At 36.0% G+C, this 26,811-nt stretch overlaps 1 protein-coding gene across 20 annotated transcripts in view; it reads right to left on the minus strand.

The window, feature by feature from the left end:
- FOXP2 (forkhead box P2) overlaps positions 1-26,811 on the minus strand; it is a 669,679-nt gene that overhangs the window by 187,564 nt on the left and 455,304 nt on the right. For 18 of the 20 annotated variants that reach the window (XM_060414748.1, XM_060414743.1, XM_060414739.1 and 15 more), the window contains one exon: positions 10,122-10,211. In XM_060414748.1, coding sequence (XP_060270731.1) covers positions 10,122-10,211 — 90 coding nt within the window. Of the gene's footprint in view, positions 1-6,488; positions 6,547-10,121; positions 10,212-26,811 lie in introns of all 20 variants that reach the window. The other 2 variants (XM_060414753.1, XM_060414752.1) reach the window with 1 other exon arrangement.

A 26,811-nucleotide genomic window follows, 5' to 3' on the forward strand; every position in this document is an offset into this window, starting at 1 on the left:
GCTCCTCTTTCCATGGGATTCCCCAGGCAAGAGTACTGGAGTGGGGTGCCATGCTGTCCCCCATCACTATATCACATCCCTATCACATCCCTTTCACAACATCTAGAAAGTGGAGAGTGAAAAAGTTGGCTTAAAGATCAACATTCAGAAAACGAAGATCATGGCATCTGGTCCCATCACTTCATGGCAAACAGATGGGGAAACAGTGGAAACAGTGTCAGACTTTATTTTGGGGGGCTCCAAAATCACTGCAGATGGTGACTGCAGCCATGAAATTAAAAGACACTTACTCCTTGGAAGAAAAGTTATGACCAACCTAGAGAGCATATTCAAAAGCAGAGACAATACTTTGCCAACAAAGGTCCATCTAGTCAAGGCTATGGTTTTTCCTGTGGTCATGTATGGATGTGAGAGTTGAACTGTGAAGAAAGCTGAGCACTAAAGAATTGATGCTTTTGAACTGTGGTGTTGGAGAAGACTCTTGATAATCCCATAGACTGCAAGGAGATCCAACCAGTCCATTCTAAAGGAGATCAGTCCTGGGTGTTCTTTGGAAGGAATGATGCTAAAGCTGAAACTTCAGTACTTTGGCCACCTCATGTGAAGAATTGACTCATTGGAAAAGACTCTGATGCTGGGAGGGATTGGGGGCAGGAGGAGAAGGGGACGACAGAGGATGAGATGGCTGGATGGCATCACTGACTCGATGGATGTGAGTCTGAGTGAACTCCGGGAGATGGTGATGAACAGGGAGGCCTGGCGTGCTGCGATTCATGGGGTCACAAAGAGTCGGACATAACTGAGCAACTGAACTGAACTGAACTGCCTAAACCATAAAGTACAGACTCATTAGCTTGACATTTTGGGCTCTATACAACTGGCAATGTATATTTTTTAGCTCTTCAATCTCTTAATGTTTCCTTTAACGTGTCACCTCTATGCTGATCAGAAAAAAACTACTGAATACTTACTCTTGCCTAACTGATCTCACAATTTGCCATCTCTACATCTTTGATGACATCTTTTGAAAATTTCTCCATCAAAAATTGCCCTTTAATTTCTCTACTGAATTCTCTTTCTTTAAGCCTAACATAGATGCTTGTTGTTGTTCAGCCACTAAGTCCACCTCTTTTAGACCCTATGGACAGCAGCATGCTAGGTTCCTCCATCCTTCACTATCTCCCAGAGTTTGCTCAAATTCACATCCATTGAGTCAGTGATGCTAACATCTCATTTTTGGCACCCTCTTTCTTTTTGCCCTCCTTGGTGGGAAGGACTTTCCTGGTAGCTCAGACAGTAAAGTGTCTTCCTACAATGTGGGGGACCTGGGTTTGATCCCTGGGTTGGGAAGATCCCCTGGAGAAGGAAATGGCAACCCACTCCAGTATTCTTGCCTGGAAAATCCCATGGGTGGAGGAGCCTGGTAGGCTATAGTTCACAGGGTCACAAAGAGTCAGACACGACTGAGAGACTTCACTTTCACTTTATTTTTGCCTTCAGTCTTTCCCAGAATCAGAATTTTTTCCAGTGAGTTAGCTCTTTGCATCAGGTGGCCAAAGTACTGGAGTGTCAGCTTCAGCAACAGTCCTTCCGATGAATACTCAGGGTTGATTTCCTTTAGCATTGACTGGACATAGATGCTGTGTCCACAAACCCTTCACAGATCACTTGAGCCTGAATTAAACAATTTTCTTTTTAAATTGCTTATAGCCTCAACATCACTAATCAATAGGGAAATGAAAATCAAAACCACAATAAGATATCATCTTATACTTGTCAGAATAACTATCATCAAAAAGACAAGAAATAGTAAGTGTTGGCAAGGATGTGGAGAAAAGGCAATCTCATACATGATTAGTGGGAATGTAAATCAGCAGAGCCACTACGGACAACAGTATGGAGGTTCCTCAAAAATTAAAAGTAGAATTACCATACAATTCAGCAATTCCTGGGTATTTATCAAAAAAATTGAAAATATGAATTCAAAAGGATATATGCACCCTGATATTTATAGCTACATTACTTATAATAGCCAAAATGTGGTAACAACCTAAGTGTCCACTGACAGATGAATGGACATACATATGTATGTGTGTGTGTTTGTGTGTGTGTGAATGACTGATATATATATATCAGTCATGAAAAGAATGAAATCTTGCCATTTGTGATAATATATATGGACCTGGAGGGTATTATGCTTAGTGAAGTAAGTCAGACAGAGACAAATATTGTAGATTTTCACTTATATATGGAATCTAAAAAAAACACAAAATAAACAAATATAACAAAATAGGAACAGACTCACAGATACAAAGAACAAACTAGTGGTTAACAAAAGGGAGAGGGGTGGAATGAGGTGGAAAATAGGGGAAGGGATTAAGAGGTACAAATTACCAGTTATAAAACAAGTAGTTTACAAAGATGTAATGCACAGAACAGGGGATATTGTCAACACTTTATAAGAACTTTATATGGTATGTAATCTATAAAAATCAAATTACTATGTTGCACATCAGAGTCTAACATATTGTAAGTCAAATATACTCAATAAAATAAGATAAAACAAAATACTTATAGCACCTTCTGCCTTTCTGGTTAACACAGCACATCCACTGTGGCTTGATATTTGTGTGCAAGTCTGTCTTCTCAGCCGAATTATAAGTCCCTGAGGATATTACACATTATAAATACTCAGTTCCCACTTCCAACCTCCTCCTACTCTCAATTCAGCCCAATCTCTCCTCATTAATGAATGAGGAGAAAGGTACGAGGAGAAAGGTATGAGGTTCCAGCAGGTATTTGTGGAGCTCTATTATTCAGCAGGCACTGGAGATGAGCAGGACATACATGATCCCTGCTGGCACAGAGCTCACAGTCTAGCAGGGAAGACAAACATTAAAGTGTAAGTTTGTGTGTGGCAAGTGTGACATATACATGCTGTGGGGGCCTACAGGAAGCAGACAAACTCTAGTCAGTACATAAAAACTCACTGTTGCTTTCTTATAAATCAGACACACTTCATATCATAGTGAATAGTGAATTGTGACAATTACGACCAAGTAAAAGGTAACATATAATGCTTATCATAACCTTGGATTAAATATAAATTTCGTGGTGCTGGTTGTAATCGAAAACATTTACTAATTTAATATAAGTGCAAGGATATATGCTGGTTATTTTATACAGTATTTTTTTTAGTCTTTACAACAATCTCACAAGGTAGGTATCCTTATTCCTACCTAAGAATAAGATAAGGAAATAGGCTTCAAGAGATTCAGTTATTCTACCCAGACTCTTACAAATGGAGACGAAAGATAGGCTCCAGACTCCAGAACGGATGTTTCTTGTTCTCCGCGCCATGAGTAGATTGTTCTAAGTTTTCCACACAAGTGCATTTAGCAGTGATGGACTGGATATCTCAGACCCTCCTTCATAGGGTGTGAGCCTTGTGCATCAGGCCACATGTGGCGACATTATAATATTTTAAGAAATATTTTATTCTATAACATTCCTATAAGACTATTTCACTCTTTCTTTTAAAAAATGTTCTTTAGTAGAATGGGAAATCATAAAGATGATGCTATGAAAGTGCTGCACTCAATATGCCAGCAAATTTGTAAACTCAGCAGTGGCCACAGGACTGGAAAAGGTCAGTTTTCATTCCAATCCCAAAGAAAGGCAATGCCAAAGAATGATCAAACTACCACACACTGCACTCATTTCACACGCTGCTGCTGCTGCTGCTGCTAAGTCGCTTCAGTCGTGTCCGACTCTGTGCGACCCCATAGACGGCAGCCCACCAGGCTCCCCCATCCCTGGAATTCTCCAGGCAAGAGTACTGGAGTGGGTTGCCATTTCCTTCTCCAATGCATGAAAGTGAAAAGTGAAAGTGAAGTCACACAGTCGTGTCAGACTCTTAGCAACCCCATGGACTGTAGCCCACCAGGCTCCTCCGTCCATGGGATTTTCCAGGCAAGAGTACTGGAGTGGGGTAGTAAAGTATAATACTCAAAATTCTCCAAGCCAGGCTTTACCAGTACCTGAACCGTGAGCTTGCAGATGTTCACGCTGGATTTAGAAAAGGCAGAGGCGCCAGAGATCAAATTGCCAACATCTGTTGGATCATTGAAAAAGCAAGAGAGTTCCAGAAAAAATCTATTTTGGCTTTATTGACTATGCCAAAGCCTTTGACTGTGTGGACCATGAGAAACTCTAGAAAATTCTTAGAGAGATGGGAATACCAGACAACCTGACCTGCCTCTTGAGAAATCTGAATGCAGGTGAGGAAGTAACAGTTAGAACTGGACATGGAACAACAGACTGGTTCCAAATAGGGAAAGGAGTACATCAAGGCTGTACATTGTCACCCTGTTTATTTGACTTATATGCAGAGTATATTACAAGAAACACTGAGCTGGATGAAGCACAAGCTGGAATCAAGGTTGACGGGAGAAATATCAATAACCTAAGATATGCAGTGGAGAGGCAATGGCAACCCACTCCAGTACTCTTGCCTGGAAAATTCCATGGATGGAGGAGCCTGGTAGGCTGCAGTCCTACCATATCAATAACCTCAGATAGGCAGATGACACCACCCTTACGGCAGAAAGCGAAGAAGAACCTCTTGATGAAAAGCCTCTTGATGAAAGTGAAAGAGGAGAGTGAAAAGGTTGGCTTAAAACTCAACATTCAGAAAACTAAGATCATGGCACCCGGTCCCATTACTTTATGACAAATAGATGGGGAAACAGTGGAAACAGTGTCAGACTTTATTTTCTTGGGCTCCAAAATCACTGCAGATGGTGATTGCAGCCATGAAATTAAAAGACGCTTACTCCTTGGAAGAAAAGTTATGACCAACCTAGACATCCTATTAAAAAGCAGAGACATTGCTTTGCCAACAAAGGTCCGTCTAGTCAAAGCCATGGTTTTTCCAGCAGTCATGTATGGATGTGAGGGTTGGACTGTAAAGAGTGCTGAGTGCCGAAGAATTTATGTTTTTGAATTGTGGTGTTGGAGAAGACTCTTGAGAGTCCCTTGGACTGCAAGGAGATCCGACCAGTCCATCCTAAAGGAAATCAGTCCTGGGTGTACATTGGGAGGAATGATGCTGAAGCTGAAACTCCAATACTTTGGCCACCTGATATGAAGAAATGACTCATTGGAAAGGACCCTGATGCTGGGAAAGATTGAAGGCATGAGGAGTAGGGGATGGCAGAGGATGACATGGTTGGATGGCATCACCAACTCAATGGACATGAGTTTGAGTAAACTCTGGGAGTTAGCAATGGACAGGGAGGCCTGGCATAATGCAATCCATGGGATCACAAAGACTGAGCAACTGAACTTCTGACTGAGGATGGGAAAATGAGGACCATACAGGCATAGTCTGTCCTTGATAGTAGTTTTTAAATGAAACTCTCTTTTAAGATTATGATATAAAATATATAATTGCTTATTTTTAATATACATAAAACATAGCAAAAACACCTTTTAAAAGTTCTTTTTAAATATTCTGCATCACAGTAAATTGTCCATCTCAAACCCATATTGCAGATTTCTTGCTTATATTTCTTTCAGTATTTGGAATAACATGTGTTTTACCTTCTAATTCCTATAACGAGAAGTCAGAAACTAATGTTGGAAGGAAGTATTCAGTTTCATTCTTTAGCAGTGCATGGATGGACTGTAATAGTTTTCTAAAACATATTTACCAGTGTTCAATTCTATAACTCACAGAGTTAATATTTTATTTAAGGATAAGTATTTCACCCCAGGGTAAATATTTCATTATTTACATATTATAATTTAGTTTTTATTTTTTCCCTGGAATATGAAATTTTAGAAATGCTGCTTAGTCACTGCAGAATTTCAAGTAAATACATGGTAAAATAACTCCTTATGGAGCTTAGATTTTTTTCCTAAAGGAACATATAAAATTATTTCAAGGCATTAAATAAAGTTTCCTTAGATGTTATATAAAATGACACTTGTACCATGATTTTCATACATATGAAATTTGATACTTTGATTCCAAAGCATTATTTTTGGCTATGGTATATTAATAAAGTGCTTTGTAACTGAAAACAAACAAACATAATTCTTATGCATAAGCCAATATCCAACAAGATACAACTCACCCTGAAAAATTAGATGCCTATCACTCACTCCATAAAAAGTGAAATACATTTTAACCACAGAATATTATATTTTGTCCACCAGGTAGCCCAATGTCTTTGTTTTCAAGATGTTCAGTGACCTCCTCAAACTTATATAACTCACTTGTGCCAGAGTCAGAATAAGACCTCTAGGTTTAATTCACTTTGGCCTTTTACTATTCCATTCTCGAACTATTTAACACAGAATTATAAAAAATTTTAAATGACCTATTGGGAAAGATAACCTTATATAAGATACCTACAATGAAGGAAGTGATTACAATGCTATATACTAATATTCATCTAAGATAGCAAAGCGATGGCATTTACCTTAAATTTACGTCTCTGCTCTGCACAGCTGTTGAAGAACCACAAGTCTGTCTCATGGCTGTAAATGTAACAAGAACAATAATGCGACCAATTTTCATACCTAAACTAAATTAAGTAGATTTGTCATAGGCTAGAAAATTGATAATGTATTTCACAAAAACTTTTTAAGTTACAGATTATGGAAGTGTGCATGTGTGTTTATGCAGATGTGTTTGTGTGTGTGTGTGTGCACGCACAGACGTGTGTGCATTTACTGTTTTTAATAATCTGGAAATTAGTTTTATGAAATTGAAAGTATTACATATTATCCTTTGGCTACTTTTCTCATTATGGAACACCATGAGAACATCAGGTCTAAAAGTGTAAGGAGTATATATAGATAAATAAAACAAATGAGAGTCTGTCTTCAGCTGTTATTATTAGATTATGTTTTTCCGGGATACATAATAAGAACATAAAGAAGAAACATCTGGTAATTCTTAGGTTAATATCAGCTCCCATTTGCATCACAATCTTTATATATTATTCATCAATATGTCATTTACCAATGTACCTACTGATCGGACCTATTCAGTTGGTGTTTCATGTAATGAATATAATATGCAAACATGTTTCAAACACATATATCCAGATATCTATACTTGAAAATGAAATCGCTACTATGATCGGTACTCAAGCTTGTTAGATATGATTTCCTCTTTCCATTTTGCATTAGATATGCTAATATCTATGCCATGTGTAGCACAAAAACCTGAAAAAGTGTAAATGAAAAAGGAATAGTAGATAAATACAAGTCTACTAGAAATATTCTCTCTGCCATGTCACACTTCAAATCTGGCTACCACTTTTAAACATTTAAAAGAAATCCAGTTGAATATAACAAAGCAACCAAATATTGTTCTTGTGACTTGAGCCATTAAAACAGATTCTTTAAAAAAAAAATCTGTCCTTTCTTTCAAATGTTATAAAATCATTCTCCATGAAAACTATGTTTTAAAATAAAAACCACATATCTCTTTTGGTCTTCTAAAAACATGTTATGCCTGATAAAGTACAAGCCACCACCATCTATTATTAACACCAAATAGTTTGCCTTGAAGTACAGATTTTGAAACATTTTAAATTATCTATTTTTTTTTAATCCTAAAAGATAATCTACACTAACTCTCTTATGAAAGGTTGGTTAAACTCTTAGGTAAGTAGAAAAAGAAGTAGGCTGTGAGAGAATCATGGAATTTTTAAAGTATTACTTTCATATTAAATGGTTAAAATTTTTAACAGAAACATTTTGCCCTTTTCTTTAACATAAGTGGAAAATAGTGCAACTCACATTAAACAGTATTTGTAGATGTAAAGATAAGAATTACCTTATTTCTCCTTTTGACAAATGTGTAAGTATAAAATGCTGTCAGATTTTTATTAGATTTTTAATACAATCCCAGCATGTTTCCAGTTGCTAAGCTTATCAAGCACTACGAAATACTAGAATTGTAGACTCATATTAATTGCAGGGCATATTTTGGTGAAAAAATACATTATTTATAAATTTTTATTCATAAAAAACAACTAAATCTTCAGTCTTATGACATTTTGGCATGAGATTCCACTAAAATTACAAAGCAATAATAAAATGCTACAGTTTTATAATATGCACAATGGATATGTATTTTAAATAATATGAATCACAAAACATTAAACATAAGTGACACAATGAAAGTTTGTGGAGATGATTAGCAACTGAAATTGTTAAAAGGTATTTATAATACTGTTAATCACCCTTTGGTGATAATAAAATTGAAGAGCTCTGCTCAAAATTTTAAACAACATTTGGTAGATGACCAACCTTTTCTTATTTGACTCATTAATATTTTCACATTATATGTGTGTATGTATTTTCCAAGAAGAAAAAAGTATATTTTAGTTACATAAAGTAGCATATTTTGCCTTCCAATACAACAAGAAAAAAAGAAAGCAGAAAAACTAGAGCCCAGCCATTCTTTCCAAAGATACCGTGGTAACCAACAATAAAGAAACTTCTCCTGGACTTAGCTTTGGAGAGTAACAACTTAGTATTTTGTCTGTTTTGTCAAGAGCTATGATAAAAATAGAGTTAGGACAATATGTAGTGTTTTTCAGATATCTGAAACAATAATCTTTTCTACCTTTGGTTTTTCTGCCAGTATCTAAATTTCCTTTGCTATACCAACAAGAAAGCAAAAATCTCAGTATGAAGCCATAGTGAGGATAAGCATTTCATTTGCTATCTTCTGTGACTTCTATGCAAATTTCTCTGTTATGTAAATGTATGGAGAGGCTCTCATGGAATCAGATAACTTGATGGAAATACTTCAAAAACCGTAATTACTTGGGGAGGCATATGATAGTGAGGAAAGTTTGTCACTACAGAATTACTAGTTAAAAGAATGTGAAATTCATTTTACAAGAGAAAAAAGTTAAAATGAATCTTAAACTTAGGCTAACTTAGTATAACTTTGATTTGCAATCATGGCAGACATCGGTACATCATATCCACCTATCCCCAAGACCCCCTTCTTCCCATCCACACCCCAAAAATGGGTTTGTTCCCAAAAATATATACTCATCTCACATTTGCCTAGGGACTATGCATTTAATTCGATTTTTAGGTAATAAGTAACTTTTGGATTATGTAGATCAATAGTCAATAATTCTATCACACAAACTAAGCTTCAGTAGGATACCATATGAAAATTAGTTACTAGCACCTGAAAGTATACCTGGAAAATGAAAACAGTTGGCTAGGCCATAAATTTTCTTTCAAGATTATTTTCTGAAGATAAAGCAGTAAGAATGATGTTGACTTTTAAAAAAACAACAACTTATCAGACATGTATACAACACATGATTCAAAAAAAGCATTGCTTATCTTTCAACAGAACTGATAAACATTTTGAATAAGGTTTTATGCAATTCCAGAGTCTGCCTTCCAAATATTTCAAAAATATGACTCTAAAAATGTTTCTTCCTCCTATGTCCCATACATTTTGGTTAAGGCTATATAAAACAATGATTATATTATGTGGCAAAAAGTTACTTTAAAAGACATACATAATATCAGTTTCATAGGACAAACATAGTGAATAAGGACAACAAACTCCAGAATGTGTTTTTATAACTGTAGCAACAGCAATAACTCCTTGGCAAACTCAAACAGTTTTTCTGGCAACTTTGGAGGTTTTCTGCATTTGTCACTTGAATACAACTGCAGAAGGGTTGTCTTAAGACTGCTTTGTTTCCTTCTCTACCATTTTACTATGACTTTGTTTTTAAGGAAGAAATTTCACACTTAACCTGTTTGTGAATAAAATTTCATTAGAAAGTTTTACACAAAACTCTTAAAGCCTATGTATCCTAAATGTTTTCTCTACATAATTTGTCCACTAAGTGAACTTGTGAACTTCTGAAACTTAGCTAGTAGAATATTATCCTTTTCTATTTCAAGAAGATTATATGAGTTCTCTTTTTGAATTATAATTACTTACATATGCAAATGTAATAATTTTCTGTATTTATACAACTGGGTCTGCATATCTATTATCATTACAGACATCTTTTAAAATAAGACCTCAAGGATAGGAGTGCTGCTTTACTAACCTGCAGTGGTCTCTGTTTATCACTGCTCTTGGGAGATTTCAATCCACTTGTCTGCTGCTGTAAGAGAAGTTGTCTTGCTGCTTGGAGAGCCTAGAAGTGAAAAGTGAGCAATATCTAAATATTTTTTGAAAGGTAAATTATCAGTTATACTTTGGTCAATAGTAATAAACTTCAATGTATGACAATCCCACCCCACCCCCATCCTCCCTTTCTAGAGAATTATTAAATATTAGTTTTCTTCTAATGTGAAAAAATCACATAACACACATTATACAACTTTATTTAAAATAATAGAGATAAATGTAATCCTGAAAAAAATAAAGTTAATTTGTTTAAAGTGCTTAAAGAGAAAGAAATCATAAACCGCATCAACCACCTCATTTCCACATAGAACTTGTCTTCGAGTGTTCAACCAAAATGCCCAGTCCCTTTTAAATTATCATTCAATTTGCATTTTCATATTACAATTTTGAAGCATGAGCAGTAGACTTCAAGTGTTACCGGAAGCTGTAATTAAATTTGACAAATCAACATCAGATTATCTTGAAAGTGAATTAATAAGGATTTTCACTAAAGATTAAAAACACTTTTTTGTACTTACAATTCAAGGGGAAACCTCTCCTTTGACAAAATAAAGTGCAGTTTTAATACCAAATAAAATTGAGTGGTTTTCATTTGCATTCTTAGCAAAATCAGAGAACAAAGAAATTACCACTCAACCAATCAGGTTTGTTTCTATGTGTGACAGAATACCAATCAAAATAGAAGATGTTTTCATTTATTTTTATGTTTTCTGTCCCACTCAGGAAGATAAAACTTAACATAAGGAATTTATGTAAGCATATCATTTATTAGAGGAGGGACAGCTTGGTGATTGGACCTTATAAATTTATCATATAAAACTAATGTCATACAAAATACATATTGAGATATTTTAAAGGTAGCAGTGTAAACTAATTAAAAAAAAAAAAAACTTTTGAGATCCTCTACAAACTCATTGTTTTTCTCAACAACTGAGTCCAAGGAACACTAGATGATGAAATTTTTCAACACATAAAACTAAAATAAATCATTACCCTACTTGGTTATTCACTGTTTTAAGGTACTAGGTAAATTTTTCCTGATGGGAAAAATATCGTAGATCAATATTCTTCTATAATAATTCAGATTCTAAGCTTATAAAAAGTACAAATTTGATTGGAATCAATGAGCTGGTTTTTAAGAGAGTTTCTAGTATCCATGACAACAGTTGCTTTGACAAGATGTGCATATGGCATTACACTGCCAGCTGGTGTGAACAATGTTTGAACTACTGCATTGAGATGCTGAGCAAACAGAAAAAGTTGCCACGTCTTAACCCTCAGGGAAGGCAGTCATCCCCTGATCAATTATGAAAAGACAGAGAGAGGGCTGCTACAGTCTGGCTCCAAGCAAGTTTTCTGAGAAGGCAGGCAGACATAGAAACCAAAGTAAACAAACTGAATGCCCCTGCACATCTCCTAACAACACTGATTTGCCTTCCCATAGCAGGATCTGGCACAGTTTGTCAAGCACACTTTTTACATTCGGAGACACACTCATTCACAACAACTTCAATTTGTTTTTTTAAATTTTCAAGTAATTACAAGTCAGCCTAAATATTTCTAAGGCTAGCACATTCCAGTGATCTCAGGCAGTTTTATTATAAAGTTCAGCTGGAAAAAATATCAAAGAAAAATTCCATAAATACTTTATTATCACAAAATTCAGTTTAAAAAATTTCAGCTTGATATCCTATATAATATAGCTTGCTTTCTTTCTTTAACGGAAGTTCAATTAAAAAAAAGACAACTGTTACTTTTCAAATGGAAATTAATATAGTGTGATTTAGGCTACATCTATATGAAATTCTCAAGATCAAAAAATCAACTATTTTTCCCTTTAATGCCAAAAGTCACACACAGTTTGCCTATTTTTTTTCCTAGAAGTTCCATTTTTAATTTATTAGTTTATTTTGTATATATATATATATATATATAAACAGTTTTATATAGTTTATATTTAATTCCACAGACACAGCAACACATACATATTATTCTTAAATCAAGTCGCTCAGTCGTGTCTGACTCTTTGCAACCCCATCCATGGACTGCAGCCTACCAGGCTCCTCCATCCATGGGATTTTCCAGGCAAGAGTACTGGAGTGGGTTGCCATTGCTTATTCTTAAAGACTTTGTAATGAATATAGTTCACAATCCTGGAATCATGAATGACTAGGACTAAAAGCGATATTACAAGTCATCCAATCTGACTCCCTCATTTTAGCAAATAAGAGAAATGAGGCCTAGAGTAATCATCTGCTTTCAAGGTCTCCTGGCTTCCAGGTCAGAGTGCATTCTAGTGTGTCTCTGTGTTGTCAAAGGAACTGTCAGAGGCAATGAGTAAAACTCTGGTAAAGAAGAACAATAAGTAAAGGAAAGGACAGCTCTGACATCATAATAAATTACTTCTTTTTTTTAAACCTGTAAAGAGACCATATGTGTTTATCAGAACTTAAAAGGGAAACTATATAGTCTCCTTATAATTTGAATCTGTGTTTGGTGGCTCAGATGGTAAAGAATCTGCCTGCAGTATGGGAGACCTGGGTGTGATTGTGGGTTGGGAAGATTCCCTGGAGAACAGAATGGCTACCCACATCAGTATTTTTGCCTGGAGAATCCCATGGAAAGAGGAGCCTGGTAGGCTACAGTCCATGGGGCTGCAGAGTTGGACACCACTGAGGAGCTAACACTTTCACTTTCATTTTGAATGGAATGATCACAGAATGTATATGGTTGAATGGCATCACTGACTCAATGGACATGAGTTTGAGCAAACTTCAGGAGCGAGTGGACAGGGAAACCTGGTATGCTACAGTCCATGGGGTTGCAAATAGCTGGACATGACTTAGCGACTGAATAACAACAATATTGTTTTTAGGGCTAAGTGTTCCCATCAACCTTGACTTAAATTTCATTACATGTTCTACCAATACCCGATGGAGCTCTAAACTATTATAAAATTCTAATCACTTGACAAGTTTTTACTAATAAAATTACTGAAGAATCTAAAACTGGACAAAACTTTAGAAATTGTTTAGCCTAGCTTTCACATTTTGTAGACAGGCAACTGAAAAACCAATATTACAATAATATGACTAAAGTCACAAAGCAGTAGCAGAATCTGGCAAAAGCTAAGGCCTTTGTCTCTCAAATCTAGAAGGCTATCTGCTTCACAAACTTGCATTATATTCATTCAACTCAATCTAAACATGGAACCCAACAGAATACATAATACCCAGTGCCTATAGAAATACATTAAAGTAGATATATTTAGAATTACATGTCATGAAAATATTACTATTAAAAATGTACATCATTTTTAAAGGAATCATAATAAAAATGGAATACACAAAATAGCTAGCTAAAACATACTTCTACTTTTAAAGTACCTTGGTTTCATATGCATTTATACTTATCTTTAAAATAGTAAAGAATCATCTTTCAATACAAACTCTTATGAAAAAGAACTGCTTGCTTATATCAGCATTCTTTTAGTAGTAGTAGAGACTGCTACAGTAAATATAAGAGATGGGAGGACAAAAACAATTCCAAGAGATCAGGAATGATTTAAAACTCATAAGCTGAAATCTTTGGCAGTTTGCATTCTAACTGCAGGCATCACATGATATTTTTAAATCCAGTATTCTGGATAACATTTTAGGACTGAAGTCAATAAACAAATGTTCAAAGATATTTGGTTTATCTTTGCAGTTTATTATTGTAGCTATTCAAATGATGAAAGATTATGAGATAAAATATTGCCTTCAATATATGGGGTTAGGTATCAAATTATTGCTTGTCCACTTTAATTGATAAATAGAAAAAGCTATTCACTAAGTTCTGTGAGCCATTTAGGTATTTATATAATCACCCTTTGTGAAACAAAAAAATAACAATAATAATTTAGAATAAAAGGCAAAGATGCTGGCAAAAATTCCTTTAATAATAACTGAGTTTGATGCAAATGAATAACAAGAAAGGTTTCCAATGAAGTCAAGCCCTATCTAGTTTCCGAAAACACATTTGTTTTGAATTAAGGGTGGACTTCATTTAATGTAGTTATCTAACTTTAGCAAAGCTAAAAAAAGATAGGACATGTTAAAAATCAGAATCAGAATTAAATTAAAATCTTTATAATAAAGGCATACTTTTTGTTAAGCTGCAGAAGTGTGGGGATGTATATGTTTTCCAGAATTCACTGCATTTTCTTATAAATGTTTATTGCAAATATCATTGCTAATAGTTACTGTGTAATTTCAAACAAACAAAAAATTTGTGAAGCAAAGTTGAAGCATGTCACCCTTATAAAATAGTAATAACTTTAGTTAGTTAGGAATCACTTAGACAAAGAGTAATTCTAATGAGTGTGTCATTATGAGAATTAAGAGTAAAAAAACTTTGTGACCTTTTAGTTCTTGAAGAACACTGACAACTTTTGCCAGGAGTAAAGTGTTTGAGGATAGCTTAGAAACACCCAGTGAAACCAAAAATGTTAAGTACTCTCATGTTTATAAATAACTTCTTTTTTTTCAAAGTAAATATATGTATATTTTGGAAAAAACAGACATCGCTCATATCTCTCCTCATAAAAATAGGAATGCTTAACCTATCAGCCTGTTGCATTTGAGACGTTAAAATGAAAAATGACATCTAGGCCCATTAATATCTTCAATGTATAAACAGCACAGCGTGACACATTCTTGAGAGCTGAAGGCTACAAAATCTCTCTGAAACATAAATAACAAAGCACTCAGAAGCATATTTGATGTTGATATTCATCTCTGAGAAAAACACTGCTGCCTAGGCTTCTTATGAAAATAGATGCAGCCCAAATGGATCTCCTGTAATTGGTTTCAGATAGCGAGGTCAGAAGAAATATGATACAAGAAACGATTATGTGGAACAGGCGAAACAAGAATGTTTACACAGGCACTCCCTACTTAAACTGACAAGGGGTGTATACTTTGCAGATAACCAGAACCAAAAAAATTTTGCCAGTAGGATATCCAGAATTTTGCTCCTCACACTCACATATTTTAACCTTTAACATATGACATTTTTAACATGTTACTTTGAATACTCGGCATACAGTAAGTTTTCAAACAATTTCATTTTTAAATTATTTTCACAAGTGTAGTTGATAATGAGTAGATTCAGGTCCTTCCACAAAGGAGACAAATTCCAATTCTGTTCAGCCTTTCCTCCCATTATGTCCCTACTAAAGAGAATATACTGATAAATGTAATCTGAAGTCTCATAATGCTATTTAATAGAAGAAAATTAATCATCTAATTGTCATAACCTATTTTCAAACAGCAATCTCTCAGAGTGAAATTATGTATCTGTAGCGATTGACCTTTCATTTTATCATGTCTGATACATAATTAGACTAAGTTTGTTGGGAAAAAAAAAAGCTAATTACTAGAAAATACATTTTTAAAATAATTTTATTTCTGTGTTACAGTATATTTTAAATAAAGTTAAAGAATAAATGTGTGGATATGTTATGTTTATGTTGTGGACCACTATGAAGGCCAAACTGAGAAGCTACAATCATTTATGTTATTTAATAAGGGTGAGTAATTAATTGTAAAGCATCCTACTTACCAATCAAATGTCAGGCTATATTAGCTTAGCATTCATGATGTGGATTCAAAAAGTAGAAAAATAAAGTATTGAATATGTTATGGAATGGATCCACAAGTCATCCTCCAAAGTTCCAACAAAGTCCTTAAGGTTCAGGTCCCAACCCAATACACAGTATATACCAGTATGGCTCCAAACTCCCAGATAAGCTGAGATGCCCTTGCATAAAATAAATCTGTAAGTTAATAGTAACTAATGGCTAAGATGGGCTTTGTTTTTTCAGGTCTCAAATCGTACACTCAGTTTAGTGGAAGGAACGCATTCTTTTCCTCTGAGCCAGCATTCCACAGGCTGCAGTAAACAATACCAAGTTATGTGGTATTCATATCCCTATTTCCTTCTTTATTCTGCTGCTAATGATAATAAAGGGCTATTGAAACACACAAGATACACTAATATAATCTACAGCAATACAAAATGTAATTCTTGTTCATATATTAGAAGTCTGTCTAAATTCTCAAATAGGAAAGGTAAAGATGAATTGGAACTAATTTTATTAAAATAGTTTCACAACATCTCTTTTTCATGGTACATGTTCCAGGAACTACAACAGTTTATGTGTATTCTTTCAGTTATTTTTCTCTCTGCTATAAAATATTTTATTTTTTCTAAATGAATTTGGATTTACTTTTATTCTCCCATACCATCACATTTCTTTTTTCTCATTATAAGACTAATACCATCTTTTGTTTGGATATGGATTGAAGACTCATTACTGCTATACTGTTATAATTTCAAATTCCATATTAGAGATGAACTGAAAATACATGCTACTAAATTATAGTGTAATACCTGAATACCATATTCTGGATTCCCTTTGCAATTTAAAAGTAACACTGCAAAAGAGGCAGCATTTAGGAAAATATCTGTAAGAATAAAATACATCAACAATTGCTGGTCATTCAAAACAAATTGCAATTGTGTCCCAGGTACAAAGCAAATAACTAACAAGCATTGCATGCTTGCAGAGGTAACATTTGATGTGTCATTGTTTCTACCATCAAAGAGCTTACTGCCTAATAATAGTAAACATGTATTGTAATATCAAAAACCATAGAAAAGGTTTTTAAAACATTTCAGGAGTTCGTTAAGTAGAAGAGATTATTTTCAGTTGGGGAGATTAGATACAATTTATGGATATATGACATTTGGGCTGAACTTACATGACAGACAGTTCATCTTTTGGAGATGACAGAAGGTGACCACATTTAACAGAAGCAAAGAACATGTAGGGTCATACACAGTAAAAATAAAATAACTGCATGTGGATAGAACATGTGCTTAATTTAGTAGTGTTACCTCATGGGAAGATTTACTGGAACTCATTAATGAGTATAACTAAACAATAATCAGCAAAGAGACTTGATATATTTAGCAGGTAAGGGCAAATGTTGCTGAATCTGGAAATGATGGGATGTGCTTGGCCAAGGACAGTACTGAAGTCATGGATTGAAGGGAGATGAGAAGTGATAAAGAGAGTAAAGAAAGATACAAGGTAGAAAGACCAGTTAAAAGGTATGTGCATACGTGCTCAGTTGTGTCTAACTCTTGGCGAGCCCCTGGACTATAGCTTGCCAGGCTCCTCTGTCCATGGAATTTTCTAGGCAAGAACTGTGGAGTCGGTTGCCATTTCCCATGCCAGGGGAACTTTCCAACCCAGGGATCGAACTCACATATACTGCACTGGCAGACAGATTCTTTACTCTACCCACCTATAAGAGACAGTAAAATTAATAAGAAACATTTTAGTTGAAAACAAGAATTATTAGAGAAACTGTCAAAAAATGGCAGAATTTAGTAACTGGGTTCAACATAAAAGGTAAGGAGGTAAATGATGACTTCAAATGTTTGAGTCAAGGATCAAATATAGCTGTGTCCCTATTGGAAAAGGGGGAGAAGCAAATATGAAACACAGGCTTTGGAAAGAAGATGAAGCTGGTTGACTGCTGGCAGAATAACCAAGTGAAGATTTCTTTAGTTGATTCATAATGTTGAGCGCTAATGCTGACAGTGATCAGGCTGACAGCAGATTCCTAAAAGTAAGAGAGAGATGGTAGTGAAGACAAAAGGAGACCATTAGCCTGCTGGAAAAGAGAATGAAGAGAGAGGAAAAGCCAGGTGCAAAACTTGGGGAATATCACATTTTGTCTAAAGAAGATGAGAAAATAGTGAAAAAGGAAGGCAATAAATGGTAAGGAGAGCACAGTGATATAAATCAAGAAGCTATCTACAAAATGTTGAACACAGATTTACCATAAGACTGGATAATTCTATAACTAGGTATATACCCAAGAGAAATGAAAACTTATGTTCATACAAACAGTTGTACATTACAGCTTTATTTATAAGAACCAAAAGATGCAATAAAACCAAATGCCCTTTACCGGATGAATGGATAAACAAAATTCAGTCTATCCAATAAAAGTTTTCCAAAATATGGATGAACCTTGAAAACATTATGCTAAGTGAGGAAAGTCACAAAGACTATACATTGCAGGATTCATTTATATGAAATGTCCAGATTAGGCAAATCCATAGAGACAAAAAGTAAATTAGTGGTTGCCAGGGCTTGGGGGAAGAGGAGAATGGGGAGCCACTGCTAATGAGTATGGGGTTTCTTTCTGTGGTTATGAAAATATTCTGGATTTAGACAGTGGTGATTGTTGCACAACTTTGTGAATATACCAAAAGTCACTTAAACCGTACACTTTAAAAGGGTAAATTTTATAGCATGCAAATTATATTTTACCAACGCTGTTATATATTTAAATAAAAGGACTGTGATATCAATTCAAGGAAGTTGAGTTGATATATCTCAAGGAAGCTGGAAGAAATAAAAGAGGAAAGAACAAAAAGAAAAGAATTTTGAAGGGAGAAAATTATGTTCTGAAACCAAAACTTCTAAGAAGCTAAGGAATGATGAAACTCCTTGTTGATCTGATAGTGTGCATGTGACCTATCAGATATCAGTTCCCATAAGCATTAAAGCAGAAGTTAGATTCGGTGAGTTGTTGGTAAATCAGTGGGAAAAAACCATGGTCATGAGTGCAAGTAATTCTTCTGATACATTTTGTGAAAACCAAGACAAAGAACTCTAGTTTCAGAGGTCTTGTTTGTTTGCTGTTTGTTTCAAATAAACAAAACTCAATAATGAGCGGAGAAGGCAATGGCACTCCACTCCAGTACTCTTGCCTGGAAAATCCCATGGACGGAGGAGCCTGTGGGCTGCAGTCCATGGGGTCGCTAGGAGTCAGACACGACTGAGCGACTTCACTTTCACTTTTCACTTTCATGCATTGGAGAAGGAAATGGCAACCCACTCCAGTGTTCTTGCCTGGAGAATCCCAGGGAAAGGGGAGCCTGGTGGGCTGCCGTCTCTGGGGTTGCACAGAGTTGGACATGAGTGAAGTGACTTAGCAGCAGCAGCAGCAGCAGAAGCTATAACAAAGATTAGAGAATATCACTGGAGGAGACAGGCTCAATCATGGAGCAGATAAAGGTGATAGTCTCTGGGGAGAAGAAATGCATTATCCTCTGAGACTGACTGAAGAAAACAGATGAGAGATAATTTACTTGCAGAGGTAGAAAGAGTTCATCCTGGATGGTCTCAATGAACTCAAAAAATAAGGAAGTGTAGTTATCTACTAAGAATGAGAAAAATATTGGAACTGTCAGAGAAGCAAAAGTCAGGAAGCTTTTCTGTCATTTTTCTGAGAAATACAGACTGTAGAGTAAAACCAGATATTTAAGATGTTAGAGTATGTGCTTCTACATATACTGATGACATGTAGATACATGGCTATCTTCTAGAATGTTGCCTCCAGAAGTGAATAAAGGGCTGTGTACTTTTCCACTGCTCTAATTTAGTATTATCCTACTCAATCAGAATCTTTTAAAATTCTTAACCTGGCCAAAAGTCATGGAAATTTAAATTATATCAAGTAGAAGAGAATGAGTCACTTAAAATATATGTAATGTTATTATGCATTGTAACAGTTATCTTCAGTTTTTCAGTTCACTTAAGTTCAGTCGCTCAGTCTTGTGTAACTGTTTGCAACCCCATGGAGCGCAACATGCCAGGCCTCCCTGTCAACCAACAACTCTCGGAGCTTGCTCAAACTCATGTCCATTGAGTTGGTGATGCCATCCAACCATCTCATCCTCTGTCGTCCCCTTCTTCTCCTGCCTTCAATCTTTTCCAGCATCAGGGTCTTTTCCAAGGAGTCAGTTCTTCACATCAGGTGGCCAAAGTATTGGAGCTTTAGCTTCAGCATCAGTCCTTTCAGTGAATATTCAGGACTGATTTCCTATAGGATTGACTGCTTTGATATTCTTGCAGTCTAAGGGACTCTCAAGAGTTTTCAACACCACAGTTCAAAAGCATTCATTCTTTGGCACTCAGGTTTCTTTATAGTCCAACTCTCACATCCATACATGACTGCTGGAAAAACCATAACTGACTATACAGACCTTTGTCGGCAAAGTAATGTCTCTGCTTCTTAATATGCTGTCTAGGCTTGTCATAACTTTTCTTCCAAAAAGCAGGCATCTTTTAATTTCATGGCTGCAGTCACCTTTTGCAGTGATTGTGGTGCCCAAGAAAATAAACTCTGTCACTGTTTCCATTGCTTCTCCATCTATTTGCTGTGAAGTGATGGGACCAGATGCCATGATCTTCATTTTCTGAATACTGAGTTTTAAGCTAGCTTTTTCACTCTTCTCTTTCACTTTCAAGAGGCTCTTTAGTTCCTCTTCATTTTCTGCCATAAGGATGGCGTCATCTGCCTGTCTGAGGTAATTGATATGTCTCCCACCAATCTTGATTCCAGCTTGTGTTTCTTCCAGCCTGGCATTTCGCATGATGTACTCTGCATATAAGTTAATAAAAAAGCAGGGTGACAATATACAGCTTTGACATGCTCCTTTTCCAATCTGGAACCAGTCCGTTGTTTCATGTCCAGTTCTCACTGTTTCTTCTTGACCTGCATACAGATTTCTCAGGAGGCAGATAAGGAGGTCTGGTATTCCCATCTTCAGTTTTTAAAAGATAGCCAAAAAAAAACCAAAACCAAACCTTCCATTTGCAGTTAGGAAAGAAAGTATATGATGTATGGTATTGACTCAATTTCAGATGCTATCTTTTTGCCTTTTATTCGCCATTGAACTTGGATTACTTAACGTCACAACAAGCCTTAATTGTTTCATTTACAAATTCAGTTAATAATATTTACCTTTGCCTATAGGTGATTTTCAAATCAGCGAAGATAATGCATTCAAAAATATTTTAAAGTATACAGTAGTGTGATTTCAAGTGATGACTTTTGAAATCATATAACTCCCCCAGTGGTATTAGTTATTTCATACTTAAGTACTGGTTAACTGTGACTGACTCCTGGTTTTTAGCTTTATAGCAATTTTGCTAAATGTTAAATAGATATGTATGTGTTTGAACTAATGGACTTGGCACACTGAAATTCCTGAAACGTTAGTTTAATACTTATTTCAGTTCAGTTCAGTTCAGTTCAGTGGCTCAGTCATGTCCAACTCTTTGCGACCCCATGAATCACAGCATGCCAGGCCTTCCTGTCCATCACCATCTCCCGGAGTTCACTCAGACTCATGTTCATCAAGTCCATGATGCCATCCTGCCATCTCATCCTCTGTCGTCCCCTTCTTCTCCTGCCCCCAATTCCTCCAAGCATCAGAGTCTTTTTCAATGAGTGAACTCTTCTAATGAGGTGGCCAAAGTACTGGAGTCTCAGCTTCAGCATCATTCCTTCCAAAGAAATCCCAGGGCTGATCTCCTTCAGAATGGACTGGCTGGATCTCCTTGCAGTCCAAGGGACTCTCAAGAGTCTTCTCCAACACCACAGTTCAAAAGCATCAATTCTTCGGCGCTCAGCCTTCTTCACAGTCCAACTCTCACATCCATACATGACCACAGGAAAAACCACAGCCTTGACTAGACGGACCTTAGTCGGCAAAGTAATGTCTCTGCTTTTGAATATACTATCTAGGTTGGTCATAACTTTTCTTCCAAGGAGTAAGCGTCTTTTAATTTCATGGCTGTAGTCACCATCTGCAGTGATTTTGGAGCTCCCCCCAAAAAGTCTGACACTGTTTCCACCGTTTCCCCATCTATTTTCCATGAAGTGATAGGACCAGATGCCATGATCTTCGTTTTCTGAATGTTGAGCTTTAAGGCAACTTTTTCACTCTCCTCTTTCACTTTCATCAAGAGGCTTTTTAGTTCCTCTTCACTTTCTGCCATAAGGGTGGTGTCATCTGCATCTCTGAGGTCATTGATATTTCTCCCGGCAATCTTGATTCCAGCTTGTGTTTCTTCCAGTCCAGCGTTTCTCATGATGTACTCTGCATAGAAGTTAAATAAGCAGGGTGACAATATACAGCCTTGACGTAGTCCTTTTCCTATTTGGAAGCAGTCTGTTGTTCCATGTCCAGTTCTAACTGTTGCTTCCTGACCTGCATACAGATTTCTCAAGAGGCAGGTCAGGTGGTCTGGTATTCCCATCTCTTTCAGAATTTTCCACAGTTTATTGTGAGCCACACAGTCAAAGGCTTTGGCATAGTCAATAAAGCAGAAATCGATGTTTTTCTGGAACTCTCTAGCTTTTTCCATGATCCAGCAGATGTTGGCAATTTGATCTCTGGTTCTTCTGCCTTTTCTAAAGCCAGCTTGAACATCAGGAAGTTCACGTATTGCTGAAGCCTGGCTTGGAGAATTTTGAGCATTACTTTACTAGCATGTGAGATGAGTGCAATTGTGCGATAGTTTGAGCATTCTTTGCATTTCCTTTCTTTGGAATTGGAATGAAAACTGACCTTTTCCAGTCCTATGGCCACTGCTGAGTTTTCCAAATTCGCTGGCATATTGAGTGCAGCACTTCCACAGCATCATCTTTCAGGATTTAGTTCTGGGAAATCTATTCAAGCAGAAAAATGCCCCACTGGATGGGAAGAATATCTTATCAACTTCATGTTCTATTATATTTTAGAAAGTTCTCTCTCCAAGGCTGAGTGAAAGGGTTTATAATGCTATGAACGTACCGTTAAGCTACATCTTCTCCTCCTCCAGGTCTGCATCACCACATCTGCATACACATACACAAGGCACCCTGTGTTCCCAATCACCTGCCCTCAAGGATATTTTAGTATAGTAGGCAAGATAAAACTATGTTCAATATAAGCACAGTGCAAAGCAGGAAGGAGCTGAATGCCATTGAAAGGAAGTACAAAAAAGTAGCTCTAGGGGCTCAGTCATAACAAAAAGGAAGAGAGGAAGAATAAATGCTTCTTCGGTACTTATCACATGCTAGCTACAATTACAAACCCTAGCTCACAGTATCTCACTTCCTTCTCTAACACTCTTCTTTATCATAGCTATGTAAACTGAAGCTCACTCCAAGTAGTTAGGTTATATGCCCAAGCTGTTTCACACACACTTGAAACGGCATAAGAGATTTGAAAACCTATCTGGCTGACTTTGAAGCTCTTGTCTTTTCCACAAGGGGTGGTCAGGAAGAGTATCTCATTGAAAAGACTTTTATACAGTAAAAGATACAAGAAAAAAACTGCTTGGGGTAATAGAACGAAATAAATTCTGAGTCCTAGCAGTATCATTAGTTATGCCAAGTAGAACAACATAAAGAATTCCAAGATCCAATTCAAATTATTTTTATTTTCCTTACTTTTCATGAGAAGAATCAGCTATAAAAATTGTATACTAAAGGGAATTTACTAGCCCTAAAAGACAGTGACTTTAAAGTTAATAAGCACTCAATTCAGGATGTTGGTTACAGAGGGAAAAAAATTTTTTTAAGATGAAAAAATTTTTAAATTATCTGTCACAACCAAACACAGAACAGGCATAAAACAGTAGGTACTATGTTCTCATGGATTCAGAAGTAGGATTGCCAGATAAAATAGAGGATGCCTGGTTAAATTCGAATTTATCTGTAGTTTTACTTGCTAAATCTGGCAACCTTAGCTAGAAAAGTATTTCAGAAAAGGATTTTTTTTTTTTTAACACCAAGTTTTTCACTGAAAGATAAATACTATTCATCTTATCAGAGGAAATGTGCTTTAGTCCTAATACGTAATGAAGTCCTCTTAACTGTATTTTGCAGGTTAATTAGGGGAGTGAGTTGAAGACTTGGGCGGCTTTTCTATGAGAAAGAATGGTCATGAGACCACTGCAAAAGGCACTGCAAAAGGATGATCTGGACCACCCATAGGACAAGTAAGTAAGCACATTTTCAAAACAGCCAGACCAAGCAAAGCAGAGAAAAGTTCCTTTTAGAGTTTCTATCTTAACTTCCTGCACTAAGACACAGATAAGAAAAATGCAAAACTTTTGTTCTCTATTTACCCTTCCCTCAGCAAGGAAGACGATCAGTAGCCAGGAACCCCGAGGCAAAGATTTTGACCCTGCTTGGCACCAAGGGGAAGAAATGCTACAGGAGATCTAAAGGAAAGAGCCTTGAGGCAGAGAGCCTCTAAACTAACCCAGAAGCTAACTAGGCCAGTCCCAGAGGAGAAGAGAGAGGTGACAGCAAAACCATTTGAGAAGAGAGAAGCCTTGATTAGTTCACCTGCAGACCCAGTGGGTTCAGAAGCTCCAATGGAAAACCCCTACAGCTAAAATTACAGTGTCCTTAGAAACAAAATGGCAGAGTTGCCAAAGAGGCCACAGAAATTCCAAGTTCTAATCCCAGCTCCATTCCAAGTTTCTGTATGGCCTTATCCCTACCAATAATGAACTCTGGAGAGATGCCTTCTTCCCATCAGTTTACAGGTTACTAGTCTTGCAGGGCAATCAAAAGAGTGAAACACAAGACTCCCTGGAAAGAGGAAATGCTTGTCACTGAGAGCCAACTGCTGATGAAAGATTGTGATTATTCAAAAAGTGTTGATCAAATGAATGGAAGAAGGAATATATTTATATTAAAAAATAGTTGGAATTTTATGATTTTAGGCTATGTTAACCACAGTGCAAATTATGAAACACATATATACCTGCATAATACATTATGAAGCTAATTCACAGAGATAGATTTTAAAGATCTTGGGCAAATTCACCTTAGAGAGGAAACCATTTTGCGAGGGTATTTCCATTCTGAGTTCCAGCTATACCAAGTTTAGGTTAGATTTTTATTAGCAGTGGAACTGTAGTCGTTAACGTTAAAATATGCATAAAATTGATCTTTAGAATAAAATAAAATATAAACTAATGGTGACAACAGTCATCACCTTAATACATCAATAACTATAACTCCATATAATTTTTATCAGGTCTTCTTGACTTTTAGGGCTTGGTGCAATGGTAAACAGCCTACCTAACAATGCAGGAGACACAAGGGATGTGGGTTTGATCCCTGCGTTGGGAAGATCCCCTGGCAACCCACTCCAGTTTTTACCTGGAAAATCCCATGGACAGAGGAGCCTGGCGGGCTACAGTCCATGGGGTTGCAAAGAGTCGGACCTAATTGAGCATGCACATACTTTGTCTGGGCTTTGGCCCTAAAATTTTTCTTAAGCTCCCTGAGATTTTAAAATTTAATGTTATCAAAGATGTTACACTATACCTCTGGTTTAAAAATAATTTCTTATGTTTGTCTGTAATAATGACTCATAAAAGCTTATGCATAAATAAAAAATATATAAATATACATATAGGAAATAGCACTTTGGTAAAAACCAGAGTTCAAGAACCAGAAGATAGGAGGGCCCAGAATGATTCCCTGCTTGTAGGAAATGATAAGAATGAAGTTCCTAAAGGTAACTATGCCTCTGCTTTGCTTGCACTCGTTAGCTTAGTTCCATGACTACAGTGAGACTTAAGACTAGGAAGGCTAAGAGAAAACAATGTTTCTCCAGCAAACTCTGGTCAATGGCCCAAAGTTTGGGTCACTTATTGAAGGCATACATGAAATCCAAGGTCATGGAACAAGTCTCTGCACCTTGCTTTAGCAAAAGGAGCATTTCTATTCAAAAATCTAACTCCTCTGACAATCTTGTTAGGTGAATACATTACATTACCCTCAATATCTGGTACTGTAAGCTCCTTAATGGATGGAACTGTTTCTAAATAATCTTTATGTTTCCAAGAATACACAGTACAGTAAAATGCACCCAATTGCTCAAAAGATATTTAATTGAAAAGAATGCTTCTTTAGATATTTCTAAACTTGTAAAACACATGAAATGCTCAGCTGGCTTCAGATATTTAAGATGTAACTTGTACACTAAGGGAAGACACCTAGCATTCCCTACAGAAAGAGTCACAGTGCCTTATATATGGTGAGTACCCTTCAAACCTTCATATGATGACTCTGGAGGATTGACTTGTGATCTATACACTGAAATTAGCATTAGTAAGACTTCTTTTCCTTTATCAAGTTATATTAAAAATTTTTACGTAAGACTTTTCCACATCATCTCTTTCATTTTATTTAAAGTTAAAATCTAAAAAAAAAAAAAAAAATTACTATTCTCATAAAAGCTTTATTTCACTTGCTTCAATGAAAGTCCTTCAATTATCTTAGGAAGATTGTTTAGGTAGAAAAGGAAATCACTCTCTAATCTGCCTTTTAATCATAGGTCTAGAAAAATAATCTATACACATGGGTATTTTTGTCACTCCAGTTTAAAAATTTGTTAACATAAAAATGTAAGTATTTTTCATGCTCTAGATTCAGTTACTTACAAAATTAGAATTCTATTAAAACCTCTCTGATATTTACTAACATCCATGTACACCTAAAGTACTCTATGTGAAAGAATAATTTATTTAGGGAAAGATGATACAGCTGTTTGTAATTTTTTTTTAAAATTCAAATTCAGCAAAGCACATCATTATTTCCAATCCTTAGAAGCTTCATTTAATATAATTCTCCTCTGATTGATATTTACACTTTTCCAAGTTTTTCAATTTTAAGTAACAC

This window comes from Ovis aries, chromosome 4 (assembly GCF_016772045.2).
Source record: "Ovis aries strain OAR_USU_Benz2616 breed Rambouillet chromosome 4, ARS-UI_Ramb_v3.0, whole genome shotgun sequence".
In the NCBI taxonomy this organism is placed as follows: Eukaryota; Metazoa; Chordata; class Mammalia; order Artiodactyla; family Bovidae; genus Ovis; species Ovis aries.